Source organism: Sphaeramia orbicularis, chromosome 13, assembly GCF_902148855.1.
Source record: "Sphaeramia orbicularis chromosome 13, fSphaOr1.1, whole genome shotgun sequence".
NCBI classification, from domain to species: domain Eukaryota; kingdom Metazoa; phylum Chordata; class Actinopteri; order Kurtiformes; family Apogonidae; genus Sphaeramia; species Sphaeramia orbicularis.
The window spans coordinates 47,708,857-47,728,356 of NC_043969.1; the positions used below are offsets into that span (position 1 = coordinate 47,708,857).

At 40.6% G+C, this 19,500-nt stretch overlaps 1 protein-coding gene across 1 annotated transcript in view; it reads right to left on the bottom strand.

Annotated features, from left to right (window-relative positions):
• sptbn4b (spectrin, beta, non-erythrocytic 4b) overlaps positions 1-19,500 on the bottom strand; it is a 135,796-nt gene continuing 116,296 nt past the window's right edge. Inside the window, exons 36-43 of the mRNA XM_030151484.1 lie at positions 19,370-19,454; positions 18,977-19,173; positions 17,351-18,378; positions 15,384-15,444; positions 14,196-14,452; positions 6,075-6,245; positions 5,074-5,116; positions 1-4,976 (exon numbers count right to left, since the gene is read on the bottom strand). Of these exons, the coding sequence (XP_030007344.1) occupies positions 4,668-4,976; positions 5,074-5,116; positions 6,075-6,245; positions 14,196-14,452; positions 15,384-15,444; positions 17,351-18,378; positions 18,977-19,173; positions 19,370-19,454 (2,151 nt within the window). The 3' untranslated portion in view covers positions 1-4,667. The remainder of the gene's footprint in view (positions 4,977-5,073; positions 5,117-6,074; positions 6,246-14,195; positions 14,453-15,383; positions 15,445-17,350; positions 18,379-18,976; positions 19,174-19,369; positions 19,455-19,500) is intronic.

Below are 19,500 nucleotides of genomic sequence, written 5' to 3' on the forward strand. Positions count from 1 at the left end.
TGAATGATAAACCAAAAGGTATTTTATTTATTCTGATCTGACAGACTGAGGTTGACGTGAACAGAACAGACACACAGACAGGCAGGATACGCTCATTCCTCACATTAACTCCACATCTTCTGCGTTTCAGTCCGTCTGACCTTCACGTCTGCTTCGTTAACAGCGTTTACGCCCTGCGTCATCTGTCCTGTGTGCATCAACAGCAACGAGGTGCGTCCGTTTTATTTTCTGTTCAGCTCCGAATCCTGCAGCAAAGGACTGGACGGTGTCACATGTGGTAGTTCTGCTCATTCCAAAAAAAAAATTCACCTCTTTCAACTCTGACTGTTTGTTGTGTCCAACATGCAAGTAAATGATTGCATTGATCTGGCATTCACACCTAATTGAGATGCATAAAATGTGTTTAAAAACCAAAGGAATATAAAAAAATAAATACAGTTCTCAAGACGTGTTCAATGAGAAACCCAAGTCAGGAGAGAGTTTAATAAAAAGTCGAACCAGAGCAGCTGATTAACCTTCACTCCATTGACTTCACTGCGGTTAAAACTGATTCCTGAAAATACAAAACAAACTCTGGAAGGGAGTCTTGGGCTCTAACTATCTACTCATCGAGGAAATTCAACCAAAAGAACCAAACACATCGTAAAGAAAATCTACATACAGTAGCAGTGATATCAAAACAGCATTCACACTCTATCTGAATGCTATCTGATCTGGAAACTGTTTTTTATTTTTATATTTTTTTTAGCCTCTGCAGCTTTAAATAAGCCCCAGCTGCATTTACTGGTTCTCTCCTTTCTTTAATTTCTTTATTTTTTATTGTCGTTTATGGCTTTGTGGTGACTTTACAGGGAAAAGAAATGGTGTGGATGAGGAGTCGGTGGGGCTGCAACGACAAACGTGTGGTTTCTCTCCAAGCAAAACATGCAAATCTGACAGTTTACAGACGGTTGAAACCCTCTTCTGGAGATATTTGGTCGATCTAATCTGGCTCTGAGTGGTGTGTGTCGGCTCGTTTCATTCATTCGTCCTGTCCACGCTGATGGGATGGCGGTTCACACTCTGTGAGGTGTGTGTTTGTGTGTGTGTGTGTGTGTGTGTGCGGAGGTCGGACATGTCTGGAAGACTGAGGCGGCGTCTGAGGGAACGAACATATAGAAGCACACGTTAAAAGCACACATGAACATAAAGAACCTGAGCTATGGAGACCCTGGGAGCGGAGAGCAGCGTCACGCAAAAAATCCGCGCAAACAAGAAACGGAAACGACGCAGGGACGGGTTTGAGCGTTGGTCTTTTCTGAGAGAACAGAAGAGTAGACAAGGCCTCAGTCATTGTTCAAACACTCCAGGAGATGATTTTGTGCTTTGGAAAAAGCCAAATGTCAAACTTATGGATCCAGATAATAAGAATAATTTGCTTGGGGTAAAAATAATTAGCTTGTCCAGGATAATCCAGGATAAAAATGTTTTATCAGTTTTTTTCAAGAAGAATCAAAATGTAAAAGTAAAGAATAAAACTATTTACATGTTTTGAAGCAAATGCATTCACTAAACAAAATGACAAAAGTTAAATCTAGTTTTCAGTCGTTGTCATAAAACATGGATTCTACATAAAAACAAAAGTGAACTTTACATAAAAATACAAATATTAAATGGAAGAAGCAGCACTAAAATCAGACCCAAATCATCATGTCACAGATCTCTAAATGGTCTGGTTTGGAGGTCTGTGCTTTTATATTTCTTTAATAAATAAAACATAACATAGAGATTATCATTATCAACCACTGAAAGTTATGACTTCAACTGTATTTGTCCAAAAGTCTGAATATTTCTGCAGAGACACTGGGTGTGGAGTTTCCAATAGTTTATAAAGTATTATTTTTTGGTCTAATTTGTCTCAGCGTTGTGTTTTTAACAAACCACAAAAGGGAACAGGTTGAAAAAATATATGCATATAAGGTTGGATTTGTATTTATTAAAGATACTACTAGAAAATGACCTGTTTTACTAGAACATTGTAGTTTTGTTGCAGTGAGCACTGGATTTTATTTAATTTGGGTAAAATAAGTGGTGTTTTAATGGATTATGGTGTCTGATATTTTGCAAAAAACAAAACTCTGTTCATGTGTCGTCCAGTAGACTCCATGTTATGTGACGATAATTAATAACTCGAGTTAAGTCGTGTCATAACGAAGAGTTAATGTGTGTAAATCTTCGGTTTAGTGAATGCACTGTGTTTCCATACAGATCTGTATGTCTGTCTCTGTCTTTACTGTAGTGACCATATGGAAACACCCAGTTCATCCACACATGTATGAATGGAAAGCAAATCTTTATGTTTAGATGTAAATCAGGTCAGTTTTGATGCTGACGTTCCAGGTAATTGGACATTTTTCAGTTACTTCTTTCTTAAACGCACAGTATGTATTTTCTGCAGTATATATTCATTAACATATCAAAACCAATCTCTTCTGTATGTGCAAAAATATAGCTACTTCCTGTCATCAGTATTTAAAAAACAAACAAACCAAAAACTGTGTATTATAGACTAAAAAAAATCATGTCTGTTTCTATTCTTTGTTGTGAAATATACAAATAAATTCTTATTAAAAATACCCTTTTTGTTTTGTAAAAAAACATGTAATATATTTGCAGAGATCAGCTATTTTTCTTTATTAATCAGTTACATACTTGCATTCTGGAGCTGCAGCCTCAAATTGTTTCTAAACAGAATGAAATCTTTTAAATTAACTTGAACTTCGAGTCATTTTAGCTCAGTATTTGATGGGACTGGAAATCTGCTGTTAGCTCATTAGCTAATGTTAGCTGCTTTTAACGCTGTCACTACTTAATTCCGTACCAGAAACCTGATTTGTTCTACACATATACAGTAATATTAACTACTGTCGCAAGTATTTAGAAGTAAAATGTTCTAGATTTAATATTTTTCAAAACTAATTATTACTAATATTACAGCAAAATAGAGGATGCAAATCTAACATATGGTGCTAATGAAATAACTGATTAGCTGTGCTTTCTTTTAATTTAATAAACCGGGGCAGTTTTCTCAAAAGCACTGAATCTTTATTATTTTTCTGACTGAATCTGTTTTTCATTTCTCTTAGACTAACTGAACTTGTAAGTTGCTATTAGTTTGCTAGCTAATGTTTTTTGTGTTTAGCTTGCTAGCTAACATTTGTTGATTTGACTGAAAAAGGGTACATGTATTTGATGTTCCATTAAAAACAGCTAAAACCATATAAAACAATCATATTTATTTTATTCATGTCCAAGAAACTGTGGTACATAACTTAGAAGTACTATTTTTGCATATTTGCAGAACAAATAGTTTCCGCTACAAAACAGGAAGCGACAAGCTAACTAGCTACTGTTAGCTGCTGTTATCTTGCTAGCTTATCTTAATTTTTTTTGTTAAAAGCATTATCTTCAATTGTTATTTATATTATGTAATTTACCTATTGAGACCGAAGACAACATTCGTTTATTTAAATCCCTGAATCTGATAAAACAGTAGCTGAGAAAGTAGCTGCATTTTCACACATACAGAGTAAATGAGGTTTTTGGTCAAATCAGGCAGTGACAGGATTCAATCCATCAAAACAACAGCAAAGGATGTTATTTACTGCACACTTCAGATCTGCTTCTGTCATTACCAGCATTTACAGTGTGAGTGAATGTAGTCACTTTTCACTGACAAGTAACTGAATATATATTGTTACATTCAGGTCATGTTCAGTATTTTCAGTGTTTAAAAGCCTCCCTCAGCTTTCATTATGACCAAAAATCTGTCTTTAATGTAGAAAAAAAACAAGTATTTGACAGTTATCGTGACAATTATCACTATAAACTGATGTAAATTTTTAAAATCGTGGTAAGATTTTTAGCCCAGTACCACTTAACCACATATACAACAGCAGAAATTCTACATAGTGTGCGTTTGTTTGGTTTGGACTCAGGTCCGTTTCTACTCTTCTGTCTCTGAATCCTTTCCTTCTACAACAGCAGCTGTTTCTGTTCCGTTAAACCAGTCTCCGGTACATATTCCATGACAGATAGAGTGGAGAGAACAGTACATGAAAGAGTTGTGTAAAACATTTTGGCATGGTTCCATTCTGTTTGTGTAATAAGACATAGTGTAGGATGTCTGGACGTACAGACAGACAGATAGATAGGACAGACAGACAGACAGACGAGGAATACATACAGACACAGCTCATCATAGAAAAACCAACATGGGACAGTATGAGCTACGTTTGTTTCGCACTACCAGCAAATCAGTAACAGCCTTGTCTGTGTCTCGCTCGCACATTAAATTAAAGCTGCCGGAGGGCGGCTCCAGCAGCACAAAGCCCCGCCCCCTGCAGTTCTCTGACACAGTCACCAGGCGGCGACACGGGCGGAGCTCCGGTTAACGCCGTGTGTTCTCACAGAGACAGAGAAGAAGAGAGAGAGAAAAAGAGAGAGGGAGAAACGCATCATCCCCTGCTCCAGATCCATCCGGTCGCGTTCCGTCCGAACACATCCAGTTTGTTGACGGTGTTGGAGGCGGAGAGAAGCAAGGGGGGCGTTACCTACCAGTCTACAGCCCCGCCTCCTTTTCCAGAGTTCATCATACGCTTCAATCCTGGACGCCATCGTTACCCGGCTCACTTCTTTTTCCCGGACTTTTCGGAGCGTTTGGCGTCCGACTTGCCTCGGTCCGACCTCTCGGACCGCTCGCCCCTCTCCCTCTCCTTCTCTTTCTCTCTCTCCCTTTCCCTTTCTGCTCGCTCGATTCGATCGGCTCGGTCCGAGCGCTCGCCGCCTCGATCCGACCGGTTGTCGGCCTTGCTGCCGTCGCGCCGCGTGCCCTCGTCTGTGGATGAGGTAGTTGGTTGGGGCTGACCCCATTTGACAATCTCCTCGTGCTCTGAAATACTGGTGGTGATGTTGGTCACCCAGGCTTTGAGGTCGTCCTGAAACGGGAAGGAGAACGTCAGGTGTCCATGACGATGGAGAACGACACAGTAAAGGTATGAGTACGAGATGTGAGTGGAAACAGGAATGTCTCACCTCATCTTTCGCATGGAACAAAAACTCGCTGCCGTCTTTCGTTCTGCAAAAACAGAAGAAAATTAATCTCTAGAGGAAACAATGCAGCGTTGATTCAATATTCACTAAAAAGAAACTCTGTAAAACCTGTTTTTCAAGCTGTAAACTAAATTCTATAACTTATCAATGCTGGTGGTAATACTGAGAATATTCTTCTTGTTAACATATTAAATTAACCCAAGGTGTCACTCTCTGTTTTAAATTCTCCTGAGGCTCTAATGTGGATGTAAATCATCCATTTGGGATTAATCTATACCATGAAACTCTGATCATGTGTCTGTAAAACCTCACTCATTTTGCGGTGGTCTACTCTAAACCACCAGACTCTACTGACAAAAAAAGCTATTTTATCTCATAGAACAGCAATATTGTCAGTTTGGAGTCAAACTAACTAGTTTAAATATAATAATAATAATAATAATAATAATACATTTTATTTACACAGCACTTTTCGTGGTACTCACAGACACTTTACATACAGCAGATATGTAAAAAAAAAAAAAAAAAAAAAAGTAAAAATAAAATAACCTAATCCATCCAAGTAGTGATTTTATGAGGTAAAGGAGGAGTCTAATAAACCTGTAGATCATTTTAGCTTTTGGAAATAAAAGATATTCTATTAATACAGGATTTCCCAGAGGAACAGCTGAAACACTGTGCATGGTGGTAACAGGGGTTTGACCTGATTCAACCAGTCTCTGGTTTTAGAGACTTAGAAGAGAGGGTCCGGTTAATTATTTGACTTGTCTGATCCACTTCAGATCAAAGTGGCCTGTATGTGTATTTTTATACCTCGCAAATTCATCCTGTGGACCGGATGGGACCCTTTGGCGGGCCAGTTTTGGGCTGTGGGTCACATGTTTGACACCTCATCCACTTATTCTAATACCAGGCCTGAACTGGGCCCAGATGCACCCGGACCCGCACAAACCCATTTCTATGGTAACAGTGGAGCTCCTCACTTGAGCGTGAAGACGTTCTTCTTCTTCTTGTATCCGTTGGTGACGTCGCAGTGGCAGTGGGAGAGGTTGATCAGCGGTTCGTTGTTGTAGGGTGTGGACATGTTCTTGGCGTCCTTGTAGAAACCCATCTCCCCTTTGTTGAGCACGCAGTACAGGTTGACCCATGACCTGCTGTGGTGTGGGAGGGCATGGGGAGGCGGAGGGAGGAGGGGGAGGTGGAGGGAGGAGGGCGAGGGAAGGCGGTGGTTTGGGGGAGGAGACGGGAGGAGTCAGGACGAGCTGCAGAGTGTCTGTCGCTAAGCTAACACCTGACTCACCTGACCAGAGCAGACAGGTAGGTAGGCGAGATGGACCGGCGCCAACAAGGGAGGAGGAAACACACTGCTGAACAAACACAGACCGACTGACACACAGACGGACGGACGGACGCACAGACGGGGGAGGGGGATGGAGGGATGGGGAGGGAGGCCACAGACACTGTATGTGTTTGTGTGTATGTGTGGAGGTGGGCGGGGCTTATATATGACTTACCTTGGAGGAGACGAGAGGAGCATCCAGCAGCAACGGAGGAGAGAAGGAAACAATGACAGCGATTGGTTAAACGACATTTTAGCAGAAACACAAACCATGGACTGTTCATGCTTAGATTCACCGAGTCAGTTTACATGCACACGGTATCACGGAATATCGCACCCCGACACCAGGTATTATTCAGAGAAAAGTACATGATACAATGGCGAATGGGTCTGGGAGAATTCAACGATGAGGAAACAGGAAAATAAGAACTCAATAATCAGAATTAGTAAAACCAGTCAGAGTCTGAAGAGGCTCTTTTTACAGAAGAAAAATATAGTGTGGAACATTGTCCTGTGCATAGGAGGTGCAGCTGGTCGTCATAGCAACATAGCGTAAACTATTGTGACGCCATCTTTAATGAGACTGCAGCTACAAGTGACGCAACAATGAGGATGAAACTTAAACTGAGTTGTAATTTATGAAATATGACGTTATATTTGGTCATGCACCGATACATCAGCCAGACTCAGACTTATATCAGGAATCATCAGATCAGATGGTAGTGACAGATGTTTTATCTGTCAAATTACATTAAAGGTTTTTATCATAAATGTGTTTTATGTTCATTCACAGACAATGTGATGAAGGACCGGCGGTCAGGTTGAGGTTCACAGTGTTATTTGTCCGAAAAATGATTGAAATAAATGTTGTGACAATGCATAAAATGATGCCATGGTGAATATATGTCGTAAAGGAAGTCCAATAAAATATTAGAATATGGGACTTTTTGGACTAAGCTGAGTATGTTTATAATATTCATGTTAAACTGAGTCTAAAATGGACCCCCCCCCCCTTTTTTTGGGGGGGGGGGGGGGTGCGTGTGGGTTTTTTTTGTTTTTGTTTTGTTTGGTTTTTTGTTTTTGAAATCAGAGCAATACATTTTATCGTATTTGTGACAAATGGATCAAGTTTGTATCCTTTAGCCATCCAGAATCTCTGTTATTCCTCTAAAGGTGTCCCTTTTTTTTTTGTTGGGTTTTTTTTTTGTAATCTCCCTGTGTTTTTTCTTCGTTTTGTGTTTTTCTGCGTGAATATGTGTGATGTTTGAAGAACCCAGACGTATTGTAATGCTATGATTGTTTTTTTTCTTTTTTATATGTGAGAAATACTGAAACCGTAAGCACCCATTTATATTTTTGGGGTTTTTTTTGTTTATTTGTTTTGGGGGGTTTTTTGTTTCTGTTTTTTTTTTTTTTTTTTTTTTTTTACACTTTTGTATGTATTATGAAAAAAAATTGCATGGCAGCTAAATGTCCACATAGTGGAGAACTACACACTGCTTCTTAAATGTTTTGATAAACTGCTTTGCTGTTGATGTATACAATAAAAAAAAGTTAAAAAAAAAAAAATTTAGTCTAAAAATCAAACCATAGAAAATATTTAGGAAAATTCTTAGAGAAACTGTGAAACTGTAGAAAAACCACAGGACTGTGTCTGTATTAAGACACAATGTAATTCTAAAATGTTTCATGTAATAAATATGTAAATTGGTTGAAAACAGCTGGTTGACAGCTTTTTTATTTGATTATTTTATCACTTTAGACAGGATCAACAGGATAAAAGGTGTTTTGCTCTGCCTGTGATTCTAAAGTGGTGGGTCTTAAACCTGTGTTCAGTGTGTTGTGGGCCTGACCCCAACAGTAGGGGGCAGTATTGTGCTGTAATGCTATTTAACACCAGACATTTCACAGCATAAAAGAAGACCCAAAAGTTTCTATTCATATCATGGTGAAACTCAAGTATGACGACTGCATCAGATATAGTTTAACCTACACTGGACAAAAACCTCAGTGAGTTTAATGCTTGAATAAGTGACTGAGTACATATTTAAGTTTTGGTTAAAACGTACCTAATTTAAAGTTAAAGGGAATATTTCCTCTTTAGCGTCACCATCTGCTGGTCAGTTTGGTTTATCATTAAACTTGCCTTCTGTGTTGGCACATTTGTGATATTCTGTATTATCTCAGGTTCGGTTTAACTTTTTTCAGTTTGGGTCATGGTTTGTCATGGAGGGGTGATGGTGGATCCAGAACCCAGACCAGGTGAGAACCACTGATCTAATCTGTAGCTTTTCATCAAGTTTGGAGAATATCCTCAACGTACCCTCAAATTAAAGGCAGAGTAGGAGATCCTGGAAAAATGGTTCGAGCAAGCTACATTTTGAAAATACACAATTCAAAAGTCCAAACCCCTTTCTTCAGACTTGCCCCCAAAGCCATGCCTTCAGAGTACCAGAGTTTACTCACAGAAGGGGGAGGGGGGAGGGACAAATGGCAGTTGAGTTTGATCACCATTCAATCATTTCAATGGTGTTTTTTCAGTCCTGTCCGCTCCATAGGCGACTACATTTTTTATTTTTGTATTAAGAGCATTTAAATTTTTGGTTGCAATCGGGGTGTGAAGGGGATTTTAAGCAATATAGTAAAAAATGCTCCAGGAAAACTTCTCCTATCCCACCTTTAATGTGCAATAATGTGAAATTATGTGCAATAAGTCATGCAATAATCTTCTGTTCTGCAATAACAATGGAATATTTATTCAATATTTATCAAAATATAAATGCACTATTTTCATACAGACTTGGATCACAGATACACTGTACATACTGTTTACATAGATATACATACTGTTAATACTGTACATTTGTGTCTATTCATATTTTGTCCATTTTTATTTTTTATTCTTTTTTCTTATGTTATTTTCAGTTTTTGTAATTTCATATTCACTCTATTCTTATTTCTGTAGTACTGGCCTTTTGTTTATTTTGTCTGAGTAGCACAATGACAATCAAGGCTATTGTATTGTATTGTATTGAATATTTCAGTAACATTAACTGCCTCAGGTGTATCTGAACACTACCCATGATTCCCCTGTCCTGTACCCCACCTCCAACACCGACCGGTTCTCCTGAATAATACCACAACATTAATGTGCACATAAACATTCTCAGCGTCTTCTCACGTTAACAGAAACAGGTTGAATTGCCAGCCTTCCTCGAGGACTAACCAATCCAACGTGAAGTAATAACGGTGCGTGGGTTAATCCATGAGGGGCTGTGAGCAGATTTACCCCCGACCCAAAGCCATTCAGGATGTGCTTTACCTTTCCATGTACATAACAGCGCATGTACATAGGAGCCATTCATCCACGGCCTTGACGGGGCGTGATGGGACTCATCCACTGGGGGAGGGATGAGCCTGGAGCTGTGCAGCGAATACAGGACGGACACTGATGCTCTGCCGCCGGGTCAGTGGGGGCCACGGAGGGAGGGGGGGGTCCGGTTCAGACCTGGATCGTCATGAGTCTGGACTGATCCGATCACATGTGGACTCTAAGTCTGTTCACGTCTGGTGTTGAAATCTAACGTCTCCACATGTAACACCGCCTTTAACTGTTACTGTAACAGTTTAACCCTGTGCTGTATCTGTCTGACATACTGCAAGTCCACTCTACTGTAAATATGGATATAGTCTGTATAGTTTTTATTACTGTTATTTTTTTAGATTGTACTTTTTACACTATCTTTATGCATGCACACTTTTTCTTGCACTTTATGCTGTTGCTGCCTTCACTGTTGAATTCCCCCAGTGTAGGATCAATAAAGTCTAATGTAATGTAACATAATCTAAATTAATATAATATTGTGCAATGTTGTACATACTCAGAGATTTTTTTATTTTAGCATATTTTATGGTAGTTTTTATTCTATTTTAACCCTTTCCTGTATGTGTCTCATCTGTACTGTCTGACAAATTTCAGTCCCACTCTGTTGTAAATACGGATATAATCTGAATAGTTTTTAGTATTATTATTATTACTTTATACTGTTTTTTTTGCACTACCTTGTTTTTTTTGCACTATCATTATGCATGCACATTAATTCTTGCACATTATTCTGTTGCTGCATTGACCATGGAGTTTCCCTGTTGTGGGATCAATAAAGTCTAATCTAATCTAATCTAATCTTGCACAATATTGCACATATTCAGAGGTTTATTTATTATTATTATTATTATTATTATTATTATTATTATTACAGGGTGGGGAAGCAAAATTTACAATGAACATTTAGTTGTTTTTTCTCAGCAGGCACTACGTCAGTTGTTTTGAAACCAAACATATATTTATGTCATAATCATACCTAACACTATTATCCATACCTTTTCAGAAACTTTTGCCCATATGAGTAATCAGGAAAGCAAATGTCAAAGAGTGTGTGATTTGCTGAATGCACTCGTCACACCAAAGGAGATTTCAAAAATAGTTGGAGTGTCCATAAAGACTGTTTAGAATGTAAAAAAGAGAATGACTATGAGCAAAACTATTATGAGAAAGTCTGGAAGATACTATTAAAGAAGAATGGGAGAAGTTGTCACCTGAATATTTGAGGAACACTTGCGCAAGTTTCAGGAAGCGTGTGAAGGCAGTTATTGAGAAAGGAGGACACATAGAATAAAAACATTTTCTATTATGTACATTTTCTTGTGGCAAATAAATTCTCATGACTTTCAATAAACTAATAGGTCATACACTGTCTTTCAATCCCTGCCTCAAAATATTGTAAATTTTGCTTCCCCACCCTGTATTATTATTATCATAATTATTATTATTAACCCTGTCTTGTATGTGTCTCATCTGTACTGTCTGACATATGTCAAATCCACTCTGTTGTAAATATGTATATAGTCTGAATAGTTTTTATTATTTTATATTGGGTTTTTTTGCATTATCGTTATGCATGCACACTTTTTCTTACACTTTATTCAGTCTAATTTAATTCAATTGAATCAAATTGAATCTAATCTAATGAACCATGTTTTGGTTTTATCTGGACCATGATCAAACTGCAGAGTCAGGGTCGGAGTAAAAGAACCACTGAGTTTCTCCCTCACAGACGATGTCAACTGAGTGTCACATCCTCAATCCTCCCCAGGACACAGTCCAGTTCAGATGGTAAAAGGTGGACGTATGTGTCTCAGATCACCTCTAAATGTGGTCTCAAAGGTCAGAGGTCAGAGGTCAGTCCTGAGTGGGCGTTAGTTTTCCAGATGTGATCAGATCACCATGGACACATGTTGATTCGTGGTCTGACAGGGTCTGTATGTGCATTCATCAGCCAATCGCCTTTGAGCTTTGTTCTGTGGGTTTGTGTTAGAATCAGTGGCATTGAAAGCATCATGCATGAGGCTTCTGCATGCCGTGTTTTACAGTATAGAACTGTTGTCTTTTAGACCCTGGAGATCAGATATTAAACAGGACTCAACAATAAGCACCGGATGCTTTCACAGGGAAAAAAAAAGTCAACATCAGGCTAATTCAGTTAGAAACATGTTGTTTTTTTCTACATGGTGGAGGCACCTGCAGTATCTCCTCTCAGATCTGCATCTTGAGAATTAACTTTAGTCTTTGTTGTCATTTCATACCCGCTAATTAGTAAATAATAAGCAAATAAGCAGTTAAAAACCAACTGAGTCAGCTATTCCTGATTTGACTGGACGATTAAAAAATACTAACACTGAGCACTCATGAAAAATTTAACAGCCTTGAAATGAGAAAAATGTCTTTTGATGCCATTGTTAATTTAGTTTTCTATTTTCTACAAAAACCAGAGTTTCACTTATCACAAAATTAGGAATGAAATCACTGAATTGCAGAATTGTCAAGGCATCTTTTAAAAATCAGCTGCATGGATTATAGATAATAATATTAGTTTCAACTGATTCACATTTGTGCACAAACAATTACCATATAACATCTTCATTTCTGATCATTTTCATTAATAACTAGGATCTTTGTATAAATTACTGGACAAAATGTTATTTGCTGAGCACAAAAGGTAAAATCACAACATCACAGAAACCTTTGAATCATCCATAAACCTCGTATAAATCCGTCTAAAAGCAGTGTGTTACGCTATCTCTGAGCTCATGCAGTGTATCGAACATGTCAGGTATGTGGTGGCGTGTTAGCTTAGCATGCTAAGTCATGCCCGTCATCACAGCTGGTTTGAGGACGGGGCAGTGACATCCTCAGACACAACATGAGTCAAATAGTAGTTTTATTCAGTTTATTTTACTGTGTGGGTTTTTTAGTTTGTTACAACTGACCGTTTGCTAAGTCACATCCTGTCAGCTAACTGTGTTAAAGTGTAATACTGCTGATGGCCACTAGACGCTGCTGTAAAATGATCTGAATCACACAGACTTACATTAGACTTCCCTTTAAAAATAGTTAATGTGTTCTTCCAGTCATCATGCTGGTTTAATTTGCTTTCAGAGCTTCTGTTTATTGAATAAAAGATATTGTTTCTGACAAAGCTTGTTTCTTTGATCATCAATTGATTTATTTATGCAAATGTTTCCTGAAACTTACTATTTTACTATGTCAGCAAGCTAGCTTTCGTTAACGTTCACCCATCACCTCCCATATTACCCAAGGTCCGCCCTGATGTCCAAATATGGTCACTTTTAACTCCAAAGAACCAATATGGTGATGGTCAAAACTTCTTTTCTCCTCTTTTATAGAATCTATGGTCACACTGTCACTTTTTCAACAATACTGAAAGACATTACAAAAGAAATAATGTCATATTTGTAATAGTTGTAGAACAGATAAGTAATCAAAAAGGATTACAACATGAACTGGACATCTACATTCAGCTCACGTAAAACCTCCTTTGTTTGTTCTGGTACGATGCTAACTAATATTAGCTAGCTTAGCAAACACTGTTACAAATATGGTGGAATATTAATTATTTGTTATTTATGTTATGAACTTTAGGTTTATAGTATAAGTAACCTACAGTTTTCAATCTAGAACAGTGAAGGCTCTGTTGAACAGAACATTTACTTTTTTCTAGTCAACTGTTCATGCTAAGCTAGCTAACGATCATTACTGTCTGACCCAAGAGCAAATGAAACTGTTTTTATTGATCAAAAAAAATTGCTACAGAAATTACTACATTATTTCCCATAGAATATCTGATAATTCAGTGACAATTCTGTTATAAGACAATGGATAAAATCTAAAAGTTCTCAAATCCAGATCTTCTTTTTTACATGTTTGCGTTCATGGTCAGTGATGAACTTCTAGAATCTCAGTTGGTCTGAACATACATAAGTAATGTTGGTGGAATCAGTATTAGTTACAGTTAAAGTTACCGTTTCTACACTGAATAAACCATCTCAAACATCTCTGCTCATGTTTTTATCCCCTGAAAAGCAGATACAACTTGTTCTGAAAACTCGACAAGCCTCTTGCACCTGGTTACGGTTGCTAATGTAGGACTGGACAGCAGCTGTTGATAGGAGGGTCTTAGTAAAGGGTCAGCTGATGAACATTCAAGAACCTCAGGTAGAATAAAAAGCTCTTTTTTCATGCAGGAAATAACTGCAATGTGAGAAATATGTGGATTCCAGTCAAGTACTATTTGACCATGTCTGTTCATTAAATCCTCTGTTAGATTCTCTTAGGACCTGATATCCGTGTCCCGCCCATTATCCACCCATCATCATCACGTCCACCTTTCTGACCCTGAACACCCACCTATTGGTGCTCTTCTTCAGGCTCTCGATGTCCAGCTTGCGGAACAGGAAGCCCTCATGGTGAGCGGTGTGGGTCGGGGGCTGGGGGACTGCAGGGCTACTCTGGGCGGGGGCCGACCTGGACCGCCTCGTCGTCTCTCCTGCCTCTTTGGGTCTGGGTCGGCGCCGTGGTTTGGGTCTGTCCCGAGCTCGAGGCCGGTCCGGACGGGAAGACTTCTCTGGTATCCCATTAGGCAGACGGGGCACCTCACCACGGGCCTGATGGGGGTTTAAGACCACGTTCATTAGGTCTACGATGGGCGCTCAGGTTTTATTTACTACCAAAGTTATACCCAAGAAATAAAATACATGATGTTGATTCACACAGAAACTGTAAACCAGGGGTGTCAAACTCATTTTAGCTCAGGGGCCACATACAGTCCAATGTGATCTTAAGAGGGCCAAACCAGTAAAATAATAACCTATAAATAATAATCCAAATTTGTTTTAGTCTGAAAAAGTGTGAAAAGGTTAAATTCGACAAATCTACAAATGCACAAAACATGTAGCAACAAACATTATATTGTTAAAATTGCACTTATTTTTCTTAAGACATTTCAGGTTGTTCATATATGTTCAAGTTATTCACATTTTATTGTGAAATTATCGTTTGTAAATACTTTCATAGTATAGTTTTACTTTTTTCGAATTAAATCGAGAAGAAAAATTGTTGTTTATAAGTTATGCTCCCAGTATTCTAACTGAATGTGCAAAAACTTGTTTTTATCTCCCAGTACTTTTATTTATGTATTTTTTTTTTCTGATACAGTACTCTATTTTACAAGTGTGTATTTGTGTCTGTCTGTGCAATAACTGGTTTTATGTTTTAGCTGTGCCTTTGCTCATGTCTTTTGTCTTAGCTCATGTCTTTTTTGGATTCCGTGACTCAGGGAAACGTACAAGAATTCCAATATACCTATACTGTGATGTATCTGTGTAAATGGCAAACAAAGTCTATTCTATGGCCATTATTTAACATGAGATCATATTGGTCTGTATGTGGCCCCTAAACTAAAATGAGTTCCACACCTTTGACACAGTGTAATTTTTGCATTTCACAAACTCATCCCACAGGCTGGATTGGACCCTTTGGCGGGTCGGTTTTTGGCCCACGGGCCGTATGTTTGACACCCCTACTGTAAACCTTCACCTGAGCAGCTTCTCTTTCTTGCAGCTGTTCTACGATCTCCGCCATCGTGGATCTCTTCTCTCTGTAGAAAAAGAAAAACATTGCACAGTCTCATTAGATTTCATGTCACAAATGAAATGACTGTGTTATCTATAATGGAACATCTCAGTAAATAATAATGTTTTTAGCCCTGATCTAAGTGAGCTAACAGTTTAAACAGACTTCAGACTTTCCAGATGTTTGTTAGAGAAGCACAGAAGCTAAAAACTGCTCCACCACCAGAACAGGTTTTGATCCAATGATACTAAGTAAATCTCTACTAGATGACCTGATGTAAAGCAAATCAGAGACATATCTGGTCCAAGACTGAGCTTTAGAAACAACTAAGGAGGTTTTAAAGTCAATTGGTGAAGTGACTTGAGGGCCGGTGTGATGTGATTGATTTTTCTGGTGTTTCTAGGACTCTGGTGGGAGTGTCTGACTGCTTATTTGTAAGATTTGTGAATATTACTAGTGCTGGATACAGTACCAGGATTCCATCAGATCAGAAGTTATTCTCTTCATCCTCAGTTTTTATAACTCCATCCATTATTTCCTGGGGTCTCCTCCTGGTAGGACATGCCTGGAACACCCAGAGGCGTCCTGACCAGATGAACCACCTCAGCTCTGGATGCGGAGGACCTGTGGCTCCAATTTTGAGCTCCACCCACATGACCAACCTCCCCACCCATCCCTAATGTTGAGTCCACACACCCAGCTGAGGAAAGCCAATTCCACATCTTGTATCTGTGATCTTGTTCTACAATACCTCATAATCATAGGTGAGGGTAGGAACATACAGCGATGTGGGTTATACATGTTTTAGATGATCTGAACACCAAAAAATAGATTTGAGCCCCATTGGTTCAAAGGGGGACAGGGTTATAAAGACCCATTCATGCTCGTTTGACATATGTAAAGTCCTCTGAATTAACATACCAGTCAAATATCAGGAAGAAGAGTTGATTTTTTTGAGAACAGAAGAAGAGGAAGAAGAAGAAGAAGAAGAAGAAGGAGAAAAAGAAAAAGAAGAAGAAGAGAGTCACTAATAATAGACATAGTGATGACAGTTGAAGTATCACTAATGTTGATATTGAGAAGCGTAGTTGTCATAAATATGTCGGTAGTTTTTCACTAATGCACACAGTCGCTGTTTGAAAAGTTCACCATTTCTGGAAATTATTCTCCTCAAATCTCAACACTGCCTCCACAGTTCCCGGGGGTACTGCTCCATATTCTACGTTTGGGTTCACATCTGCAAACTCCCAGGGAACAGACAGAAACACAGACATAATGAATGCAGAGGACGGATGGAACTCTTCGTCCATATATGTATGCATTTTTAACGTAGAGCATGAATGGGCCTTTAGTCCTCGTGACCCTGGTCTGAATGAACAATGACCTGCAAGTGACATGGAAACCACAGCGTGTGTTGGTGCGTATGAGCAGCGTTCCACTGGAATCCAGCTCTAATCCTTGTAGCATCCTTGTAGACTAGAACTACATCTGCAAATGGACGTCCATCAGTCCTGGTGCATCTATAGCCTGTCCGTCCATGGGAGTGGATCTCTCCTTCACTGTGGTTCTCCCCGAGGTTTCTCCCTTTTCCCACTGGGTTTTGAGTTTTTCCTTGCCGAGAAGGAGGGTCTAAGGACGGGGGATGCCCTGGACACTACTCATTTTCTTGCTGTTCATTTGACTGTTGTTTACTCTAACTGACTCTGTAAAGCCCTTTGAGATAACCTTGTTGTGATATTGGGCTATACAAATAAAGTTGAATTGAATTGAATTGAATTGAATTAATAAGACATCCTAGGTTTTACATCTGTCTTCAATAGAATCAAGTTCCCATGGTAAATCTGTAAATCTTCTGTAAATCTACCCTATGGTTCACAGTTCTACAAACCTGGGCCCTAGTGTCTAAACCAGAACCAGTCCAAAGGCCTCACCCTCCTCCTGAGCGCCGGTCTGAATGTTCCCGGTCATGTTCGCTGGACTCCTGTCTCTCCAGTCGGTGGCGGTCCCTCTCCCTCCGCCGGCCCTCGTGACCCCCGTGGCCCTCCTGTTCGCTGGACGTCTGCCTTTCCAGGGTCCGCCTCTCTCGCCGCTCGGCCTGTTCCCTCCAAACCTCCTGAGGCAGCTCGTCCCTTCGAGCCTGGATCAGCTGCTCGCTGGACAGCTGCCGTTCTATCCTGTGTTCCCGGTGGTACCCGTGGGTCTGGACCTGGGGTTCTGCGTGGACCAACGGGTCGGTTCTGGACCCCCGGGGTCCCCTAGTGGGCTCGCTGTGCAGCCGTTCCCGAGTGGGGTCCTGGAGCACCACCTCGGCCATGACGGCCACCTCCGCCCGCTCGGTGCCTATCTCGCCCATCATCACGTCCCGCTCCCTCCCTCTCTCCCTCGCCTTCTCCAGGCGACTCGCCACGAGCAGCGGCGTCACCGCGTCGTCCAGGTGTTTGATTTTGGGTTGCCGTAGATACGGAGATGAGTCCACCTTCAGGTCCCTCGCCGCCTGTACTGGCTGGAGGTGGCTCATTGCCTTCGTCACCTGTTCCCTCGCCGCACTGGTGCTTTCTCGTGCCTGATTGGCTGAGACTAGCATCGCTGCCGTTGCGATTGAGGCGATGGAGGATGGAGCGGGCTGGCCCAGTCCTGCGGCGACGCCCACCACGCCAGCGTGCCGAGCCTCCAGGGTGTGACGGTAGCTGGAGCCGTTCATCACCGGGGTGTAGTTGGCGACAGTCGACCCGAGCCGGCGAGCCACTGACGATGGAGAGGGGGTGGGCGTGGCTGGCGAGGGCGAGGGGGGAGGGCTGGCTTCATTCTGTTCATAGATGGTCTGTCTCATGACGGGGGAGATGGGGAGGCGGGGGAGGGTGGACGGACACGCTGAGGCATCTTGGGGGTCCAGGAAGACTTTACGCCCCAGCAGAGGGGTCGGCGGGAGTTTACTCTGCTCCGCTCGCAGCTTCTCCACCTGTAGACGGAAAATAAAACACACTTTACGTCAAATTAAGATGAATAAGTACGATGTAAATTAAGATGAATAAGTACGATGTTCATGAAGACACTGGATCTGTATAAAAACTGTTCACAGCACATGTTTGGATTCGTTATGGCACAAAATAGAAATGTTTAAAGCAGAACGGCAACACCCCTCCCCCCATGGAAGCAGCTTTCATATCAGGCGTTTACTGAACTGAATGTGTTCCTTTACCTGTTGAATGAACATCTGCAGTTCACAGACTGATGACTGAGGTGGAACATTTTCTTGCCTGTTCATCATGGCATGAACTGATTAAACAACTTTGCTCATTCAGTGTCTTTTATTGGTTGTGTTCATTGATATAAACTTTAATAAACCCTTTGCCCTTTTTTTCAGTACAACAACAACAGGTCATCAGTTTCCATTTTGAGTTACAGTAACTCTTGGTCTGAATGTCCCTTACTAACATTAATATCCACAATTCCATTCGTTGAGCGTGGATCAGGCCTGTCTTTTCAGAACATTTAACCCTCCCAGATCCTGTTTTATCTGCTGTGAACAGGTCTATTTCCTGTCCTGACAGTCGTACCGTGGTGAGTCGTCGCAGAGAGCTAAACCTCTCCTCCCAGGTGGCGGCGGCTTTGCGGAAGGCTTCATGTCGACGAATCAGCTGCTCCACCTCATCCACGCTGGAGCCCAACTCCTTGCTGTTGATGAAAGGCTCCTGCGCCGTTAGCCACGCCTCCGCCACCACAGCCTCCTGGGCAAACTGGTGGACCTCCAACACTAACACATGAAGAATAAGAAGAGACTGAAAATACAGAAAGCCAAAACATCTGGAGGACATCCAAAGAAAATGTCCTTTGCAAGATCCCGGATGTCCTAACAGTTTATATTCATGTTTTTTCACATCAGTCCACATTTATTCTACATTTGTCGATACAGTTTTTCCTTCTGTATGCTGGTGCGTTTGAGGACTCACATTGCTGCAGGACTTCCCAGTGCTTGTCCCACTTCTCTAAGAGTTCATGCTGCTTAGCGATCACCTTGTCCAGTTTCTCCTTGATCTGAGGAGTCAACACATCACAGAGTCAAAAACAGGACCAATGTCCC